The sequence below is a fragment of the Myotis davidii genome, unplaced genomic scaffold (assembly GCF_000327345.1).
Source record: "Myotis davidii unplaced genomic scaffold, ASM32734v1 scaffold992, whole genome shotgun sequence".
In the NCBI taxonomy this organism is placed as follows: domain Eukaryota; kingdom Metazoa; phylum Chordata; class Mammalia; order Chiroptera; family Vespertilionidae; genus Myotis; species Myotis davidii.
The window spans coordinates 657,581-671,169 of record NW_006283543.1 but is presented as its reverse complement, the minus strand read 5'-3'; the positions used below and the strand labels follow the sequence as shown (position 1 = coordinate 671,169).

The 13,589-nt window shown below is 55.9% G+C and overlaps 1 protein-coding gene across 1 annotated transcript in view; it reads right to left on the bottom strand.

Annotated features, from left to right (window-relative positions):
• Nucleotides 1-46: 46 nt before the first annotated feature.
• Nucleotides 47-13,589, bottom strand: part of SEMA7A (semaphorin 7A (John Milton Hagen blood group)) — a 24,628-nt gene continuing 11,085 nt past the window's right edge. Inside the window, exons 2-14 of the mRNA XM_006753730.2 lie at nt 9,894-10,045; nt 9,347-9,388; nt 8,900-8,992; nt 8,629-8,713; nt 8,407-8,517; nt 7,633-7,772; nt 6,845-7,029; nt 5,864-5,972; nt 5,582-5,780; nt 2,586-2,713; nt 2,257-2,411; nt 1,977-2,038; nt 47-1,673 (exon numbers count right to left, since the gene is read on the bottom strand). Of these exons, the coding sequence (XP_006753793.1) occupies nt 1,312-1,673; nt 1,977-2,038; nt 2,257-2,411; nt 2,586-2,713; nt 5,582-5,780; nt 5,864-5,972; nt 6,845-7,029; nt 7,633-7,772; nt 8,407-8,517; nt 8,629-8,713; nt 8,900-8,992; nt 9,347-9,388; nt 9,894-10,045 (1,823 nt within the window). The 3' untranslated portion in view covers nt 47-1,311. The remainder of the gene's footprint in view (nt 1,674-1,976; nt 2,039-2,256; nt 2,412-2,585; nt 2,714-5,581; nt 5,781-5,863; nt 5,973-6,844; nt 7,030-7,632; nt 7,773-8,406; nt 8,518-8,628; nt 8,714-8,899; nt 8,993-9,346; nt 9,389-9,893; nt 10,046-13,589) is intronic.

Sequence of the window (13,589 nt, the reverse complement as noted above, 5' to 3'; positions counted from 1 at the left end):
CCCCCCCCCCCCCCCAATGGCTTTGAAGGGAAGGAGCAGGCACAGGTAAATAAATAGCTTGTTTATTAGTAATATGTTACATCATTAAAGTGCATTGAAAAGAGATGCAGGGACCAAAGCTGGAAGGTCGCCAGCCCCAGGCCCTGCTGGGGGCTGGCCAGACACACCAGAGAAGGCCCAGCTCTCTGCTGAAATCCAGGGACAGAGTTGGGCAGAGCTACCCACCTGGAGAGCTTGGCCCAGGCTGTCCCCACTGGAATTCACAGTTTAGCCTTAGTTATAGCATGTCCTGAGCTGAAGGTGGGAGGCTAGGAGCATGGAAGCACAGCCCCTGCGCAAGGGGACTGAGGGGAGGGGGCCCTGCCCCCCAACCCCCAATGCCAAGGGCAGAGTCCTGGAACCTCCCCCTGAGGACCTGACTCCTATATGAATGTGTGAACCTAGGGCTCAGTTTTCTCCTTCATTTTCCCGTCTCCCTCACCCCACCCCCTCCCATAACCAACAGGGGTACTTGGACAATGTACCCCTCAGCCTGGGCTTCCAGGGCAGAGCCAGCTCATGCCATCTCTTTGAACCCATGCCACCATATCCCTGGACTCCTATCCCATGCCCAAGAGCCTCAGGCTGGGACCCCCCCCCAACCCATCCCTTTTTAGCCCCTCCCTTCCCCACCCACCCCCAGCATGTAGTTTTGGTATTTTCATACAGATGCAGTCGGAAGTAGCAGTACATGAAATAAGCCTAACATAAAAATAGAGCCCTTTCCGTCCTCCTGTCCGGAAAGCAAACATCCTTCAATAAACATGCAAGGAGGCTGCCTTAGTGGGACCCAGGGCTGGTGAGGGCCACAGAGGGCAGCCTGGGCCTGCAGGAACACCAGCCAGCCCCTGCAGTGGCAGGAGAGAGGATGAGGAGGCAATAGAGAGCTTGAAGGTCCAGAAACGGGATCCCAGCTCCCTTTTCCCAACCCCCCTCTGGCCCACGGGCTCTTGGGCCAGGAGCATCACTGAATTTGGGCAAGTTTGAGGAAGAACTTTTGAAAAATAGTCTCCAGAAGATAAAGTCTTAGGCCATCAATGCCCCAGCTTCATAGTCAGTGCCTTCATTCTCCAGCCCCCACCACCCTGCCCCACCTGGGCTCAGCAGCTGCCTGTGGCTGGCCATATCCAGGCCTGGTGTCCCCTGGCAAGCTATGCAATCCCCCTGGAACCAGCAGTGGGCAAGGAGATCCCAGCCGGTGGCTCTGGGTGTGAGACTTTTCTAGTGCCCTGGGACTGCAGATGCCCACAGCATGCCCAGCCCCAGGAGGCCCTAATGAACCAGTAGGCCAAGAATGAGTGTTGGCAGGACCCCCAGCCAGAGGGAGGCCAAAAGGGCATGGGCACAGCCCAGCAGGTGCTGGGCCTTGGCCTCGTCCTCAGACAGCAGCTGCCAGTGCTGGGCCTTGCGGACGTAGGAGCCCTCCTGGGCCTCGCAGTAGTAGTGGCCATAGTGACCATCCGTGAGGTTCTCGATGAACAGGATGCAGTTGGGACTCTGGTGGCCGGGCTCGCATCTCTGCTCCACCTTCTCTCCATGGCGCCACCAGTAGGTGGCATGGCGGGACTCCATGGGGCAGCTCAGGTAGTAGCGAGAGTTCCGGGCTAAGGAGACCTTCTGAGGTGGGGCCTCATCTGGGAGGGATGGGTAGGCAGCTGTGAGAAGAGGCTGAGAGCTCCCAGGTCAGGCTGTGTCCTCCCCCAGGCCTCTAAGGCCAAGGCTTCTAAATGAACACAATAACCTAAGCACCCAGTCTCCTTATTCTCCCCTGCCTCCCTCACCCCACCCTTCTTATACCACCCCCACACCAAGGGGGCTCCCTCCACAGGACTATCTGGGACCCCCAGGAATAGACCAGGTTTCCCTCAGAGAGCAAGTGAGGCAAGGCTGTACCACCCTCATTGGACTGGGGCCCTGGGCAGGGCTAAATCAGGTACCTGGCTTTGGGCTGGGGCATTCTTTGTGTGGCTCATCTGGATTAATAGACTGCAACACTGACCTGGAGTAGGGAAGAGAGAGGCTAGACAGATAGGAGGCCAGACACCTGGCCCTTCCCCGTCCTTATCCCGCACCCAGTATCCGCCACAGCACCTACCAAGAGGAGGGTCTGGCCAGAATGGCTCAGTACCCAGCACTGACTCCTCTTGTAGCCTGTTTACATCACTCCCACCCCTGTGTCCACCTTCTCCCAGGGAGAAGGGTTCCCAGCCAACATACCTTTGAGAGCTAAAGATGGAGACACAGTGGCCCTGGTCCCAGCCACAGTATGGGTCTCGGGCCATGAGGCAGCCATGGCAGCCCCCACCATAGATGTCACACAGGTCCAGGGGCACCTGGCTCACCTCCCATTGGGAGCTTACATACAGTTTCCGCTGGAATGAGAGACTAGTTCAGACCAGGGCCCCCATCTCCAACACTGAGTTTTAAACTCCCAGGCCATGACTGGCCGCCCTATGGCCCAGAAGCTCTGAAAAGGACATGTGAATTGCATGCAAAAGAGCTCTGTCCTCAGCTGGCCATCACTGGCTGGGGATATGGAGGCTCACCCGGTCAGGGTCCAGTGACATGGCCTGGATGGCTGCTGCACGACGGAAGGGCTGGATCTCCATGATGTTGAAGACGAGGCTGTGTTCCCACTCCTCTGACTTCACCACCTTGTGGATGGTGCCCCTGTCTGTGGATTGGGGGCAGAGGGTCAGCAGATGGGCATCCCACCTCAGAGACAAGCAGTCTCCCTCTACGTAGGACCGACCAGGAAAGACATGGGCGAGGAGGGCTGGGAAGTCATGGCTCAGGCAAGGGTCACAAGACTAGGTAAGGTGAGTGTGAGGGACGTGGGAGTCAGAGGGCAGCCCAGGAAGTTTCCAAGGCTGGCCCAGAGCTCCGTGAGGCCCTGGCAAGCTGGAGCATGACTAACAGAACCAGCAGTCCTGCACACCCCATTACTATGCTGACCCTTCATTACTTCTTCCCTCCACATCCCTGCTTGTGAGTATTATCTTCCCCACTTCCCAGATAAGGAAATGAGGCCCAGAAAGTCTAAGCAACTTGTTTAAGATCACATAGCTGGTGACTGCAACACAGAGATGTCAGAATCTCACCCCTCAGCTTCTTCCATAACTGCCCTGCCTCCTGGACAACTTAAGAATATGTTTTCTGTAAATACACCTTTTATTTTGGAGTAATTTCAGATTTACATAAAAAATACAAAGATAGCACAGAGATTTGCTGCATACCATTCACCCAATTTCCCCTAATGCTACCATCTTATATAACTACTAGAGGCCCAGTGCACAAAATTCGTGCACGGGGGTGGAAGGGGGGTCGGGGGACTGCCCTCCACTGCTGGCCTGGTCACCCCTAACCACCTCTGCCTCAGCTCCTGCCACTGTGGCTTTTGTTTGGAAGAACATCCAGAAGACATCCAGTCTAATTAGCATATTACCCTTTTATTAGTACAGACAAATTCATGCATGGGTGGGGTCTCGCTGGCCCACCCCGATGGGGGCCCATTGGGCCAGGCCAGTGGTGTGGGGGCGGGGAGGGGGGAGAGGAGCCATGGGCGGTTGGCTGGCCGGCCCTGCCCTCCCACCCCCAAACAGGGCCTGAATCAGGCTTGTTGGCTGCTACAATGAGTGTCATAGCCTCTGGTTGTTTCGCTGTTCCAGTCGCTGGGCTTTTATATATATAGATGGCACATTCATCACAACTGAGCAGTATAGTATTATTAACTCAACTACAGATTTCATTGGGATTTCATGTTTTTGTTTTGTTTTTCCATTAGTGTCCTTTGTTCCAGGATCCAATCCAGGACTCCATGTTGCATTTAGTCTTAGGGAATTTTTAAATTTTTATAAAATCTGAAAAGAACCTTAGATTCTGGACAGGGATTTCCAAGGTCATATAATGGCTGCCTGCCTCCAAGGCCAATGCTTTATCCATTCACACCTGTTGGGGGTCTAATGGGCATCCTGACCCCTGGGTCCTCCCAATCCCACATCACCTGCTGTCCCAGTTTCTAGAATAGCCTCCCTCCCTCTCAATTCCCCAAGGCATGTTGTTTTGTTCCTCTAAAACAACAGTCAGATGATAAGATGGTTGCTTGCCTAGGACATGTCTTTTAGTTCTGTGATGCCTCTTGCAGGCTCTAGGATGTGGCCCAATGCTTCTTTGGCCTGACAAGCTCCCAACCCACTCACAGCCCTTCACCTCCTTCCACAGCAGCCCAGTGAGAGCCTCCCATAGCTTCTCCCAGCTGTGAGAGCCTTTTGTTCCCTGCAGAGGGCCCAGAAAGCTCTATTTCTTATCTGGCTCCAATTCTTCCTGCTGCAGGTTCCAAATGGCATCTCTCCAACGGTCCTCAGGGAGATCCAAGACAACTACCCTCATCATTCAAGTGTGCTCACCTCCCAGGTCTGCAGGAAAGGAGTCCACGGTTCCCTTGGCCCAGGCCCCACCCTTCTATCCTTGGATCCTGCTCCCAGTCTCCCATTGTGTGACCTCTCCTCTGCTGCACCCCAGTGCCTGTTGTCCCCTGTCTGACCGCAACAGCTAGGCCAGCCACTGCTGGAGCAGAGCAAGGACAAGAGCCCATTGGTGCAGCCAAGATGAATGGAGGAGCAAAGAGGTATGATCTCAGGACCCAGAAACCAGACCCTGCTCCATGGGAACTGATATGGCCACTGTGGCCCTGAGAAGATCCCAACATGAAACAACAGCAGAAATCACACAGAAGGAGGGGTGGGGCCTGAACCCTGGAGCCCCAGGTACTAGCACCTGGGGGAAACACTGCCCTTTTTATGGCGTCACTGCACACCAGATCTCAAAGAAATGCTGTAGCCTACACTGATCTCCATGTTCACTCCCAGGAGTCCACTTTGCCCACAACTGGGACCAGGAAGCTGCCATAAACCTGCTCAGGGCTGGCTCTTCCATGGCCAATGGCTTCTTGGGATGCAGGGGCATCTCCCAGGGCATTCCACCCAGCTTCAGGGGTCAGCCAGACCCTGCTCTCCCTGGGAAGAGGAAGTGCCTCTGCAAGACTTCAAAGGCTCTGCTACCTGGAAGCCCTTCCTCATGTCTCACTAAATACTGTGCATCCCACATCAAATGTTTCCTCTCACCTGCATAATCCCAAAGACAGGGAAAGGGGTTCGATTTCCTCATTCTGTCTAGCAGGGGGCCACAGGATACCCAGTGACCAGATCCTTCCTCCTGGCTTTCCACATCTTTTCCTCCCAGCTTCATGAATCAGATATCAGGACCAAACCTACACCTGGCTTTGCTCAGACTGGCCACCTTTCTGCTTTGGAATCCTGGAACCTGCTATTCTCCCACCCTAGGATGCTTTCCCCTCTTCGTCTCTGCCCCCATCCCCCTGCCTGATTCTTCCACAGCCACACATACTAACTCCTGACAGCTCTTAGTCATTCAATTCTTCCTTCCAGGTATAAAGATCCAACCACATGTTAATACATTATTATTTATACCTTTCATATCTATTTTCACAAGGCAGACTAGGGGTCACGGGGTAGTCGCTCACCTGTAGTTAGGTAAAGCACGTGGAAGGTCTCCCCATGGCTGGCGTGCATGCGGTGGACAACTACTTTCTGGTAGTGGTACTTAGAGTGAAACAGTGGTGTCTTCAGAGGCCCCATGGGCTCCACCCTCTGTGCCACCTCAGGGTGACTGTCGGCCACCTGGAAGGTTTCCGTGGGTATCGGCTTCCGGCCTGGGAGGCACTGGACAAGAAGAGTAGGCCCAGGTCAGTGGGTGGCTGGGAAGTGGGGTAGGGGCCTGGGTCATGGCAGATGTCAGTGCTCACCTTGCCAGGCCGAGGGGTGGGAAGGCCTGTGTGGTAGCCCTTGAGTGAGGAAGTACGGAAGACCTTGTCAATGTCACCAAGGGAATATACACAGACAGCTGAGTAGTTCCTGGGGAGAAACAGAGACCACCTCAGTGAGGGGCCCAGTACTCACCCACCTCCATTCACCCAGGCCAGCTCAACACCATACAGGGCACAACTAGAGCATTCTAACCAAGCCCCCCAGCCTATGAGCTCCATGAAGACAGGGACTATCCTAGGGGCCACGACCAGTGCCTAAGAGTCATCAGTCACCATTGAAGGCAGAAGGGAGAAAGAGAAATTCAACCTAATTTCTTTCTGCTACAATCTAAAACCACAACCTGATAGGATCGCAGGGTTCAGAGGCCAGCCCCAGGGCAGAAGGATCCCCACGTGCATCCTGTTGGGTAATTCTCCTGCCACTCTGGGCACAGCTGCAGGACGCTGATGCCCAAGGCCAGACCCCATGCCCTCCCCAGCCTGGCTGGATCCACCCACATGGGAGCCAGAGAGCAGGGTGTGGGCTTCCCTACCCTGTCCCACCTCCCCCCACACCCAACACTTTTGCCTGCCTTATTTTCAATCAATGAGAGTGATTAAGAGATGTGAATTGTCAGATGCAGGCAGTGTCTGAATGGGTGTGATAGCACCCTGTGAGGCCTCAGCAGCCTTTTTCCAGGGCCCACCACCCACTCTGAGCACACAGCTGGTAGACACACAGGCACTGCCATGAACGTGTATACAGTACATGCATGTACACTAGCTGTACAAACTCAAAAACATACCAGCACAAAAATCTCTCCAAGCACTGTGTCCCACCCAGGCCCGGCAACAACCCTGCCCCTTGAGCCTGGAGTCCCTGCTCATCATCAGCCATCCCCTCAGCAGGGCCCAAGCCCTCCGATCCCTACTAGACACATAACTAATGCCAGGCTCAGCCCCAGGACAAGGGTCACTCACCAGGGGTTGGAGAAAACGCCATAGACCCTAGTGTCCCTCCACTGGCCGTTAGGGTCAGGGAGTAGGAAGACATCCTGTAGCCTGTTGAAGTTCTTGTTGGTGACGGGGTCGCTGCACACCAGCATGGCCTTCAGGAAGGTATTCCACTTGGAGACTGACAGCGAACTCTCACCACCCTGGTCCCCCTGAAAGGGTGGAGGGAAAAGGAGGCTCCTCAGTACCCCCTGGGCACCTGCTGCCAGGAATGTCAGCACCCAGACTTCAGAGGGGGAAGGTAGGCTCTGAAAGGTGCAGAGACCTGCTAGGGGACCAGGCAGAGGTGCCCCATGACTCAGGCCAGGTTCCTGAGCCAGGTTCCAGCTAGAAGGCCTGGCTGACTGAGGGCACAGGGCCAGCAGTGGGAACCTGCAGGGTGAGGGTGCTATGTCTGTCCCTACAGAGCAGATAGACTCAGACACACATTTGTCCATTCTCACACACGCACACAGGTGACACACTCGAATATCCCAGCACCTTCACACTGGTGAAACACACATGTGAACACATTTTCATACTCCCACTCACACTCATACACACCTTAGATGACTATACACTTCACACTGCCACACATGCACATGAGCTCAACCATCTTTACCCACTCACAGATGCACAGACACTCTTGTGCATATACATCCCACACACAGACTTACTCATATATTTCACACACTCCTTCAGACAAACAGGAACTCACACACTCACACCTATTCACGCAGAGACACACACTCTTGCCCATTCAGCCACCCACTCACCCTGCACAGCTGGGCCACGCGAGACACATTGAGAGGAGCCTCGGGATTCTTGTCAGGGTTGTCCTCCCGGAAGAAGTAGTAGATTTTGTCATCATAGGCCTGGTCTTGGTGCACGATGGTGGCCTTAATGAACTGTGGATCTACCAGTGATACATGTGAATTGATGTCGGGGGAGCCTGCTCGAGAGACCCATTCCAACCCTGCACCACACCCTCCCAACTCTGCACAAACAAACCTGGAGCAAATCAGACCTGGAATAAAACTCAGAACATCAGGCCCAACACCCCAAGGGGTCTGAGACTCAGCACCCCATCCCACATCTGTTTTGCTCTCCCCCTACAAAGATGTCATCAGCCCAGGAGCAATGACTTCATGCCTGGGGACTAGGAAGGTCCCTGGGCCTTTATGTCACTTCTGCCTAATTGGCAGAGCCCTAATGAGGAGGAAAGGAGAGTTGCCCCCACATGAGCTCAGCAGAGGGATACACTATGGCTCCCAGGGACCCCACTCTGGGTCTGGGGCTTCCTCTGTTTTGTTACCACAGTGTGTAGGGCCCATCTGTCTCTGTACCTTTGCCTCTGCTGTTCCCCTGCTCCCTGCCAGGCCAACGTCCTCAGCTCTGGCTGCTCAGACCTGTCCCAAGCTCCCACTTTCTTAACTGGCCTGTGGCCCCAGTCGCCCTTGGGGAGCCCTCCCAAGGGACCTGAGGATCTCATGAGCCGCTGTGGGCATTCACACCCTGGTCCACCCCAGCTCAGCTGGAGCCTAACTCACTCTGCATGACGGTGTCACTGGTGTACAGCTCAATCTCGCCCTGGATGCGGCGGAACCGGGGGATCTTCCCGTTGTATTCCTGCTTCCGGATTGTAGAGTACACCTCATCCCCTGGGCATGGTGGAAGAGGCATGGGTAAGGGTAGACAGCTCCTAGAAGTCCCTTCCCTGGACCTGGGCACTGATTTGATCACCCTCCCCCAGACAAGGGCAGCAGCCCTACCATCAAACAGAACCAGGGAGTTCTCATCCGGGCTGAAGGGGGCATAACCTCTCCTCTCACCAAGTGACTCCACAGTGCCATTCACCTGGGGGAGGCAAAGGGGGTTAGACAGCCACATAATCCCATGACTACTGCTTCCCATGGGTGCCAGCTTCCCCTCCTCCCAAGCATTCTATACAAGGTGAGCCAGCCTCTGAGTCTCCCGCCTCCTTCCCACCTTCGGAGGCAGAAGCCCACCCATGACGAGGCATATGGGAAGGGGCCTTCTCACCAGGCTCCAGCAGCTGGGGTGCCGGGCATTGGTGCCGCAGGCCAGCAACCCCTCGCCCTGTCTCTCCAGGAGTGTTATGTAGTTCTCACAGTCCTGCCCAGAAGGGGAAGAAGAGAGGTTGGTCAAAGGCCCTGGCAGGACTCGAACCAGAACCCTTAGTCTTGGGGAAGACAGAATCAGAAGGCTGAGCATGGAGGCAGTCTCCAAGGAGAGCCTAGAGGGGATGCAGCTGATCCCAACTCCCCTCAGAGGAGAGGAAGAACACAGGGACCTTGGAGAAGAACTATGTCTCCCACTCAGACTGGGAACCCTCAGGCAGGGCTGCCTCTTTCCTCCCAGACTGGGGATCCCAAGACACGGCCATGCCTCCTTCCTCAGACTCCCAGGGACTCCCATCCCTTTTCCAAGGCGACAGCCTCCCCTCTACACTCCCTCTCCTCCACTCACCTGCTTGCCCAGGCAGGATCCCTTGGTGGAGCCAATGTTCACCTGGGGGAGAGGAGAGGAAACATTAGTCCACCTGCCAGGGGTCAGATGCCCTGCAAACACTGTCCATGTGCCCTCAGGACAAGCTCATTTTACAGCATAGGTGAGCAACCAGGGCTCTGAGAAGGTGAGTGATTCACCAAGGTCACACAGGCTGCTTGGCCTGATACCCAGAGCCAAGCCCAGAGCACCAGGCCAGAGATCTCAGAGGCCGGAGCAATGGGGTTCTGGAGCTCAGCTTCCAGCCCAGGCCTCCCCCATCAGTGCAGCCCACCTGGTCAGGTGGGTAAGCTCCAGGCTTTTCTCCACACTGACCAACACCCACACCCATCTGGACTACCTTTAGGGAGCCTCCCCCAGGGACCGTTTATGGGATAAAGGGGGAAGTAGACCAGTTTGGGAGGAGATGCCAGCTCCCATCCCCTAATTCCCTGAGGCCCCTCACCAAGGCCAGGAGGGAAATAAGGGGAGAAATGGGGGTAAGGGGCAGTAAGGGCCCCAGGCTCACCGTGTGCACAGAGGCGTTCTTGCCCTCGGGGAAGTTGAAGAGGTAGACCTTGCCACGTCCACCCACCCACACAGAATCGCTGCCTGGCTCATGGAAAAGCACGGTGTGTGGCTCTGCTGAGCCAAAATCCACCCGGTCCTTCCCTGCGCGGCCTGAGGAGGAGGCAATTGGCAAAAACTTGAGGCTGGGCCATGGGCAGGGAGATCCTATCCTCCCTCTCAGGCACACCGGCACCTGCCTGGCAACTAGTGCTTGGGTCTGGGCTGGGGCAGCACCAGGACTCAGAGCCACAAGTGGAAGAAGTGAGGGGTACCCTGATAGGGTCTAGCAAATAGCTATCCTCACCCCAAAGCCATGGCCCCTACCCTATAATATGTGACCTCAGAGTAAGGACCCCTAGGTGAGCAGGCATCCTCCTCCACCCCCCACCCTCCCACACACTTGGCTATTTCCAAGAGGCTGAACTTAGGCAAGAGGGACCAGGACCTCCGGTGGTGCTGTTTGAGGCTCTGCATCCCACAACACAGCAAGCAGCCATCTCCACCCCCTGCAGGTAGCAGGGTTCTAAGCACCCCACTTAGAGTCCAGGTTCCCTGGAATCACTTTGTTCAGCACCCTATCCCCTCCTTCAAGAAGGCTTCTCCAACTCCTCCTGGCCCATCCCAGGCCTTCAGTGAGTAGGTCAGCTCAGATCAGAGATGGAAAGGAATCTAAATGTCCATTCCCTCCCATTTCACAAATGAAAAAACAGAGGCCCAGAGCGGGTATAGCACAAGGTTGTAAAGTCAGTAGCAGTCCCTTAACGAGAACCAAGATCCTGCCCACAGCTAGACTCTGGCCTGGCCCACTATGGCCTGGTTTCATGGAGGTGCCAGCTCACCCCAGGAGTAAAGTTCCACCCTCCCTCCCCGGCAACTCTGGGATAGGATGTCCTTCACAGACCACAGCCTGGGCCTTTAAACAGGAGGGCTGATCTGGGCACATTTGCCCAAAAAGGAAACTCTCTGCAGATACTGCCTCTGGGGAGATGTCTCATCTCCAGTGACATTGCTGAGCTTGTCCTGGTTGCAGAACTAAATTCCAGGGATGGGACAGCTCACATCTTCCCACCTCCGACCATCCTGAGGCCTCATGCAGGAACTTGGCCTGACCACTGTTTATTCAACTACAGCAAACTCGGGGGTAGCCAGCTTAGCAGTGATACCAAGGAAGACACACTCCAGCCCAGACAGAAAAGAACTGCCCTTTCCGGAATCTACCCCAAATCCTTCTTGCTGCCATTTGAGCCATTCCTACTGATTCTGCATTCAACGGGGCAAGGAGTGCAACACACCTTCACTCCCTTTCCTTAAGACACATCCCTGTGTGGCCAAGTCACTCTGGAGGTGGGGTAACACACTCTCCACCTCAGCTGTAGCCTGGCTCACTGCAGAGGTGGAAACTGAGGGCTCCTTAGGGACACGCCAGCCCAAGGATACACTAGGCGGCAGGACAGACTGCCTAGTCCATAACTGAGTATTCGTTCTCAGGAGCATTTAGGAAGATGCAGCACTGTGGGCCACAGAGAAGTGCCGAACTCACTGCCTCTGGTTCACCTGGCTTTCCCTGGGCGCTCCACAAACAGCCCAAGCAGCCTCCCTGCACCGTGAGGCCCACTCCCCATCAGTCCCAGCTGTGCAGGGCCTCCTTTCCAGCTGGGATAAAATTAGAGTGCTGGGGTCAGCAGCCGGAAGATACAAGGCCGTCCTGACTCAGCTCCCACCGCTCCCCTTGCACCTGCAGCCTGAGCAGCAGCCACCACCCCACAGCCCAGAGCCCAGAGCCCAGCCTGGAATCCAGACAGTCAGCAGCCCCAGCTCCCCTCCCACATCCCCAGCCAGCCAGGGGCCAGGAAAAGCTGTGTGTCTGCATCTAGAGATGTTGGACTGGGGCAGAAGCTCTGAACCCCCCACCCCAAGGCTAAAGGGGAGGAGCCCCAACCCTTGGGCCATGCTGGCCATCTCTACCAGTCACCGCAGCCTGCACCAGCAACAAGGCCATAACCAAGGCACAGCTCTCGCCCCTGGAGAGAAGCACCAGAGGGGGCTCTGAAGGAGCCCGTGTCTGGGCGTCTGAAGTCCTGCCCAGGGAAGTCTAGTCTGATGGGAGAGGCAGTGGCCTGGCCCTGAAGAGCAAGGTCTGAAGGGAAACTGGCCCTACCCTGGAATTCAGTTGGAGGGGGGAGTCAGCCACATCAAAGCAAGCCTCCACAATGCTCAAGCAAAACTGTCTAGGTGCAGCCCCCCGAGCTGCTCACAAAGAATTTCTGAGGACACAGAGGGCGGGTGAGAGCTGCTGCAGCTCCATGTGAGGGGACTGCAGCATCAGGGCCAGGACAGATTTGCAAGCCTGAGCCCTATTCCTCTCAAATCCTGGCTGCAGCCCCTGGGGTGCAGGGGAGGCAGGGGCTACTGGCTCCATTTTGCAGATCAAACAGGAGCCCAGGAGCATTGCCTCCACTGACCGCCAGGCTCTCGCCCCTCACTGCTCTGCGCCTGGTGATATGTTGCAGGGGATGGCACCAGTCTGGCACCAGGACCTGGATGTGGCCCACTCTCCATCCCAGCCCCACCCCTACTCCTGCACAGCCCAAAGCCCTCACAGGGCCTGATTGTGTCTGAGCTCGATGAATACATGAAAGGAAGCTTTGTTCAGGTTGGCAGGAGCAGGGGCTGGGGGCTCAGGGGCAGGAGGGCTGCCTGGAAGTGAAGGCAGCACCAGGCCTTTGGGGCCAGGATCCGTAGCCCCATGGCACCAACATGGGCCAGGGAGGGGTCAGCCTTCAAGGCTCTGCCCATGCAAACCAAGGCTGGGACTACCCCTAAAAAGGCCCAGCCAAGGGAACAACTGTCACATCCTTAAACACATCTTTTTGCTTCCTTATGAAATCGAAGAGATGGGGAAGGCAGATTCAAGCTAGATGGATCAGGAATAGGCAGAAAGAGAATAAACTTCACAGGGGAAAAAGGCTGAGCAAAGCAGGGAAGCTGACTGGATGGTGAGTGCAGAGAACTAACCAGAGATCAGGAAGGCAGGCTAAGGACCTGTGTGATGGGGAGAGGAGGTGCTGCAGCCCCCCAAAGATACACCAACCCACTGCCCAGCAGTCTCTGGTGCTTCCCCTCCTTCCTACAGCAGGGCCAGTGTCCCGAAAGCCACCCCTCCTCTAGCACCCCACCTCCGGGCTCCCTTGCCTGCCCAGCCCCCTCTGCTTCCCATCCTGGATATCTAAAAGGAGCACCGTCTGGCACCACCGTGTCTCCCCCCTCACTCTCCAGCCTGATGCATTAGTGGCTGACTAAGTGGTAGCTAAAAGCTCCCAGAATAACCAGGAGTTCAGGCAGGGGAGGGGGCTAGGGGAACACAGGGTGGGCATAGCCCCAGAGGCAGCCTGGTTCAAAACCCCCTCGTCCTACCCCATGTGATTCCAACCCTTACTCCTTTTGGATCAAGGAAGAGCATACTCAGGCTGCCCCATACCCAGCAGGTCACCATGGCCCTCGCTGAGTCCCCACCCTCCTCACAGTGTTAGGACTGGCAAGGCCCAGGCCCAGCCCAAACTGAAACAAAGGTCAAGAAGATGGCTGGGTGTGGGAGGCAATCTCCCTCAGCCATAGCCCCCACAAGTCGAGTTGTCCCTAAAGCTGATCCTGCTGA